This window comes from Dioscorea cayenensis, chromosome 10 (assembly GCF_009730915.1).
Source record: "Dioscorea cayenensis subsp. rotundata cultivar TDr96_F1 chromosome 10, TDr96_F1_v2_PseudoChromosome.rev07_lg8_w22 25.fasta, whole genome shotgun sequence".
In the NCBI taxonomy this organism is placed as follows: domain Eukaryota; kingdom Viridiplantae; phylum Streptophyta; class Magnoliopsida; order Dioscoreales; family Dioscoreaceae; genus Dioscorea; species Dioscorea cayenensis.
Window position 1 is genome coordinate 11,036,343 of NC_052480.1, and position 7,632 is coordinate 11,043,974.

General features: G+C 34.4%; 1 protein-coding gene across 1 annotated transcript in view; it reads right to left on the reverse strand.

Moving 5' to 3' along the window:
- Positions 1 to 746: 746 nt before the first annotated feature.
- Positions 747 to 7,632, reverse strand: part of LOC120270296 (beta-galactosidase 15-like) — a 17,331-nt gene continuing 10,445 nt past the window's right edge. The window contains exons 2-5 of the mRNA XM_039277311.1: positions 5,975 to 6,082; positions 3,301 to 3,509; positions 1,465 to 1,813; positions 747 to 1,095 (exon numbers count right to left, since the gene is read on the reverse strand). Of these exons, the coding sequence (XP_039133245.1) occupies positions 892 to 1,095; positions 1,465 to 1,813; positions 3,301 to 3,509; positions 5,975 to 6,082 (870 nt within the window). The 3' untranslated portion in view covers positions 747 to 891. The remainder of the gene's footprint in view (positions 1,096 to 1,464; positions 1,814 to 3,300; positions 3,510 to 5,974; positions 6,083 to 7,632) is intronic.

Sequence of the window (7,632 nt, forward strand, 5' to 3'; positions counted from 1 at the left end):
CAAAAAATTCATACGTTCTTTACATTGGTCTAATGTTCCTTGTATTGGTCTTTCCGTCGTTGAATAATACACTTATAACTCTTTTAATTTACATTTTCAAAATCTTACAAATTTTTTGCTTCCAGCATCTCTACCATTCATATTTTCAGAAACAAAAGATTGTAAACCATACTCTTTCAAGTACTTCCCAATTCAATGAACAATTTAGCACTATAATTGCAAGCGATTTTTGATCCAATACCAATTGTTCAGATTTGCAACCTATATGTGCAAAAAAAAATTAACTTGTTTCATCCCCCACACACAGCACAACTGTACAATTACCCCCACAAAACACACAGAAAGAAAGAACAAAATGATGAACAGCAATACTATAAAAAAACATTAAATTTTAAAACTCAATGTGCTTGCTCCAAATATGGCTATGAAGGGCAAATTGATCTTCCGAGCCTGCATTAAATGCAATGCTGACACCTTGGCCTTTGATATTAAGAAAGCGGATCTTCTTGCGCACCAACAAAGGGTAGGCCCTTTATTGATAAAGTTGATAATCACAAGGACCTCCAGATTCTTTTTATTATAAAATATCTGAGACTAAAATGACTAAGCAGACATTGAACCTTGACTTCCGGCTTTAACCTAAGAAATTCTGAATCAAGATGATCATCTGCCAGTTATTGTCTGGAACTAAACAAAGGCTTGATCATATAATAAACACTGAAGCACATTCCAAATCTACATCTAACTTTGGAAAATACAAGGTAAACTCATGATTATTTTAAATGTATCACATTTCATGTCTAAATTTCAAGTGCATCCATGTACTTTAAAGCAAATCATCCGGAGAATGAGAAAGTAGCAGATAAATGGACCTCAATAGTTGGAGGTCCACTAGGCAGATGCGGAGAAACTCTCTCTGCTTTCCTCTACCGTCTTTTGATACTCCAGCAGATTCATAGCATGTAAGTCAGAGAAATTCGAAGAGGAGGTACACTCTGCTTCAACCGCCAAACTTTTAAGAGTGCCTCGGCATGGGTCTTTACCGAATGTTGCATTTGATACACTGACTTTACATTTGTTTTTTCCTAGACAAGCCTGAAAAAAAAATTCCATTTATTGGCATGCAGTAACAAATGACATACATATGCTCCAAGCAAGTTACGAAATTGCTAGGCTAATATTCCTACAAATTACATAGTATACATTCGCAGACATACAGAACAAATTGAAATTAGGTCTACACCTCTGTTTTAGATGAATCTGTTTCTCGTCACATAATTTCCAACCATAGTGAATATCTTGGATATGAAGGGTATAAAAATCTTTTCATAAAACTAGTTTGAAAAATGCAACCATAGTTAAAAGTGGCCTGCATTAAATGCCTGTCAAGGTATGCAAATGGAAACCTAAAATAATAAAACAAATAAAAACCAGGAATGTACAACAGAGAGACTTGAAATTTACCGTCTGCACCACAGATAATGAACTTGATGCATGGCAATGTCCAACTGAGAACTTTTGGCAGCTCCCACCAGAATTCCCAAAGCTTGCGAATGTTATGCCAGAAATCACATGGCCATCATCACATCGTAAGTGTATTTCTGGAGGCACATCACTAAATGATTTCTTTCCACTAACAATGTTAGGGTGCCACCAGGAACTGAGAGGTGGGTAATCATTTTCTGATACCTTTGCACATACTGTTTTGGTATAGTGTGTCTTCAGTGATATCTTTAATGGGTTCCCACCAGTCTCCTCGAAGATAACAAGTAGATTATTGGAATCCTGCAACCATTCTCTGGGAATGTGGTACCTGCAAAGATAAGATTAACATATAAAAACCACAAAGACAGCTAAAGGTATCTTGTAAGGAAATAAATGTTTGCTATCCCCTATATTCTTCTATCTTGTGAGTGTCAGAAATATCACCAACCACATTAGTTTCCAACAGTGGCATCGAAGTTATCTAATTTGGTAAAGGAATAGATTTAGTAAAAAGCTCATTTCTTATGCAATACATATGTCTCAGCCAAGAACTTTGACAGTCAGGCTATTCAGATGGAAGCCATTCTTGGTTCTCAAAGGAGCATGGGAGGTAATGAGGATGTGCTTTTGGATAAGCCATTCCAACAAAGGCTACAAAGAGCTTGACAATGATGCGCTCTACAAATCAAGTTCAAAGAGATGCTCCTAAAGAAACGAACATGCTCTTTCGATCATTCACCAAGGCTTAGATGGTCGCATTTTTAAAGATGGTGGCAAATGCATCCACCTTTTATAGAAGCATAGGAAATTCTTCAAAGCTCTCACAAAGGATTTTAAAGGTGAAGCAAATCCATCTCCAAACTCTTAAAGGCAAGTTTAAAGCAATCCACAAGGAATATGGATACATTAGCCAATTAAATGAAAAGAACTGCCGAAGATGTGAAGAATGTAAGTGGCATTGAGAAGATACTCCACTCCCTAGATTCAAAGTTTGAGCACATTGTTGTCATATTCAAGTAGTCAAAAATACATGAATTCCAAGGCTATTGATAAATTGAGCAGGTCATCGCATGCCAACAAGGAAAGGTTGAGCAAAAGCAAGCATGTAGCAATTGAGCATGTCTTGCAAAGAAAGCTCTCTTTGCAAAACAAGAGGGAAGTAAATGAAAGAGGTGAAAGGAGCTACAAATTTAAAGTAGTATTATTTAAAGCTCTAGTTATTTGTGTCAGCCTTTTATTGGATGTAAAATCCAACAATAAAACCTTTTAGGAAAGATCACAGTGAAGTAAAATCTTGCAAATGATTGAAATGAACATGGCCCTGTGACGCTTAGAACTACTATACTGAGTGACAAATGAACTCATTGAATTTTCTTCAGAAATTTGAGAGCTGATTGTTTATCCACCATAACCAGAAGTCCAAAATATTGACGAGCTCTATAAAACAGAAATTTTTCTTTGATGGCCGTCAATTTCAATTTGAGCAGAGACAGATGTGGCCCTGGAAAAATGGTTTCGAGCTTTGCAGAGGCCCAAACTTTTATGCAGGACAATAATGATCCTAATTTGGTATCAAAGAGCTGGATCATGATACTGGCACTGGATGCATTAAATCCTTCAGTGATCAACAAACTTCCAAATACATATGTAAATATGAAATTGCACTCAATAATTATCCAACATTGGACATGGAAGCCAAATAAAGAAGGAATGTCATACTTGCATAATGGAACAAAATATTTTTTGAAACAAATTAGTTAATGAACAAAAGCAGATTATTCTTGATACAATGATATAAAAAGAAATAACGCATACCAGCTTTGAGTCAGCTCCCCACAATTTGTCACGCATTTGCTCTCTTTATATGTTCCACGATAATCACAAGTTTTGGGGCATCCACTTTTTGGGGCAACTAGTGACCAATATCTTCCTAGTCCATGACCATTTATCCAGGCAAAACCCTTTCCCATACTCCCCAGATCAATAGCAACAGGATCACTTCCTTTAGGTGCATCAAAATATGTCTGCATGTACAGATACTCTTAACTTCACATAAATTACATTATTAAATTTAGGAATAAGCAAATGCTGCAGATAAAGATCCAGGACTACTGCATGAGCGAAAAGCTTTAGAGAATAAACTGAATGCTGGTTTTAACTAGACAGAAATAAGTGCCAATAGAGGCCAATAGACTTTGAGGTCCTTTTCTGAGCAGTATATCTTAACAATAATACATGTCTAAAAGGGGTAAAGAATAACATGTTCTTATGTACAATGCATCAGAACCCAGACAATGTTTTGCAAATTCCACATGTTGATAGGTTTCTTGGTTGAATGCATAACTCAGAGAAGAGGGAAATTCTATAAACAATGCAAAACAATTAGATTCTTCTCACATAGAATTAAATGGCCTGGTTTCATGGGCATCTGGTTAACAGTCCAATATTCTTCAATCTTCTGCCTGATCCTCCATGGTAATTGGAACTGTTGGAAATATAGTACCACATCGGTTGTGTAATAGAAGTGTAATGGGTTTATATATAGGTATAGTGGTTGAGCCACTAAGTCTTGAGACTTTTTGGTGTAAGACCCCTAAGCCCATATAGATCCCATATAGGGCCCACTAGTACCAAAAATATAAAAATCTAACAGGAACAACTCAAAAATTCCTTCTCAATCTCTTTAACTAGGTCAAGAAACCATCCTTGTACACTACAAGATTTGCTAGTGCCTATAAGCAAATTAAAATGTAGACTGCCCTGCCTCCTTGCACGTCAAATTTCTGTCCTAAGGCCCAACTCTATCCAGCCAGTGGTTGCTCAGGTAAGACCAAATCTTGCAAGGTTTGCATCAAGGCTTTGCTTTAACACTAGCCAACTCCACCAAAGAATCATCACACCAGCGTGAGACACCTGAAAGTATGGTTGAGGCCACATACAAACAAGTGTTCAATCATTCAATGAGCCTTATTTCCCACTAATACTGTTAAGTCATGCCACATCAAATGTTTTGCACAATGTTTTTATACTGTTGTTTGTTCCCCAAACCAAAATCGCAATTTCTAAATATGGATAAAACCACACATCCACTGTTGAGAACAGATTGCAATCAGTGTTACTAGGACACAAACAGATCTAGTATCCAAGCATCAAAGAATATCAAGCAATTAATTTAATGAAAACCAGATATGTGGACATTGCGGTATATATACATGGATCTATATATAGATATAGATATGTGAATCTCATTGCTTTTAGAGTAGAGAATATTTTAGCAAACAGATCTATAGGTGTGTATATAGATGTATAGACACTGTTAACCACATTGCAAGCTGTTTAGATAATTCGAACTTAGGACAAAGGATTTAAATCATGCTAAAAATTTAAATTAAAATCAAATAATGTTTTTTTAAAAAACAATATTAAAAAGATTGGAAAGATGAGAAACAATTTATAAAAAAACAAAAATAACTAAATAAAATTACGGAGTTCAAAAAAATAAGAAAAAATAATATAATTAAAAAGAAAATAGAAGTTTGAGATTGAAAACTAAAGGAAATTACGATGGAGAATAAAATGGGAAGAAGATACATGAAACTAGAACTATATTTTCAAACAAACAAGGTAAAATAAAAGCATATCGCAAAAATGTGATCCAAATGTTCTACCAACATATCACACCATATCTAAAGAAAAGACGCATGTTCCAGTATGGATACCTAACCTTTTCCTAGACATGCTGCATCCACCTACATTCACTACCATGTGTGAATAATTGCATTTGAAATTTAAACTAAAGGAGCTTTAATTGGCAAAGATGGACATGTCTGCAATATATAATACCAGCTCTACTATTTTTGATAAACAAAAACTTCACCCAAGGTGCCTTGTTTGCAGAAAAGTGGGCATGGAAGTGGCTTAAGTGAAGCCACTTCCACCACTTCGGAACTGAAGTGCCAAAATATGCAGACTTCTAAAAGTCAACTTTTAGGAAATGTGACTTCCAAGGCTTTTTGCTCCAAAATCACACTTCTAGATAGAAGGGTGGGTTAGGCTTATATATGACCCAAAAAAACTATTTAAACCAAAATTATAGTTTTTAATATATAATAAAATACAATAATCATTTTTATATTTAATTCTATTATAAATATTTAAGATACAAACTTTAAATTATTTTTTAATTGGGTTTTAGAAGGCCCATTCACAATGATTTATTTTAATAAAGCACCATTTCATCAAGCATTCTAATCAAACACCCAAAACTCATCCACTTCCATCACTTCTTTCCAATCAAACACACCCCTAATGTAGCTCAAAACATTAGAGCACACATTTCATCTTTGTGGCAGCAAGATTATTTTGTAAGATAAGATATTCACTAAATACCTTTTGTACTTTATTGGGGCATCTACCGTATCATTGCAAAGAAGTCCTGAGAATCCTCATAATGCAAGAGGCTTTGAAAATTCAAAACAGTTGTGTGTACCTTGTACCATATAAAGGCAGATGGAGCACCAAGTTGCAAATCCACCCAATCTACATTTTCTTGCTCTTCTGGAGCATAGTATTTTGCAGCTTCCCCCTTCAACCCCACCTACAAGTATGAAAAATAACAGACAAATAAATTTTTAAGGTAAACAAAATTTTAATTGTTAAGAAAAAATATAAAGTATGGCTAAAACTAGCATCTCTCAGAAAATGTATTGTAGTTTGTATTATCAAAACAGAGTTATCAGTGAAATGTGGAGTTGAGAAACTTTTCTTTTGAGGAGGTGCTCATCAAGTCAACTAAACCCCAGTGTACAAAAAGAGATGGGTGAACTCAAGGTTTCATATTGTTTAAGAGGAGCATATGCATTTGTCATCATGAAGAATTGTGCCACAGACTTCCTACAGGTACACATAAGTCTCAATGGGAAATTGAAAGCATCCACCTAAATTTATTAATCTAATCTAGATGATGATCCACATCATAAATAAAGTATCCGTGCATTCTTCAATTTTTAATAGAAAAACATGCAAACCTAATATCTACACAAGATTTAGATCCAGTTAGTTTATTATGATATCATTGATCAAATAAATCTTTTCATCATCTATATTTATAGGATATAACCTATAAGAAACTCATATAAAATAACCCTAAATATTTATTTTAATGCTTATTTGAGAAAATGGACGCATTCACATGACAACAGGAGCTAAATTATCCAAGCCATCCTTCTGACTGTAATGTCATATATAGTATTGCAGGTATTTTCCCAAAGTATTCCTTCTGTATACAAAAAAGAAAATGATAATAAGAATGCCAACAATTATAGAACTTTTGAGGGGTTTATAAACCAATTTTCCTAACAATAAAGTTTTATCAAAAGTGCAGACAAACTAAAGCAATGCGTAATCTTACAAGATTCAGAAAAGACTGACTCTGAACAGAGAGAAACATAAAAGGCATTATATATTAAAGGTCCAACAAAACAAAAGATTCTTCAGTAAACTTATCTTGGATCTTGTCAAAATAACTCCATATATTTACCCGATATACCACAGAAATCGGTTAAATCAAGAGAGCCATAATAGTTTCACAAAGAAGCCAGTCAATTTATTGGCCCCTCTAAATCCACGCTCCATCTTTCTCATGAAGGCACCATAGTTCTGCAAATTAGAATAATATTACGCTTTATCTGATATCAGAAACAAAAGACATCATCTGGTACTAAAATGTGGTTTCTTTACGCTACATAATTGCTATTTTTCATGTCATGCCTCTCAGAATTTTAAATGGTACAATTCAAGATATGTCAATATATTTTAATGAATCCCTAAATTCCATTACTTCAGCATCAGGTACTTATCCTGTTAGCATGAGTTTTTTTGTAAAATTACAATATAACATTAACCTGCTAAAAATGTAGGCTCAAACTCAAAACATTAGATTTGGCATGCTACCAAATTTTCCAGATGATCAAGCATCTTTATAGTGAACCGATGGTACTGATATCATAAAATTCATAAAGCTTCCTACAGCAATATTAAAACTTTACTGTTCACAGATATGGTATATCATGCTGAATTCAGATAATAATGTTAATGATAGTGCAACTAAGTAGGTCTTCATCCGATGGTCTTGAAAACATAGCCGTA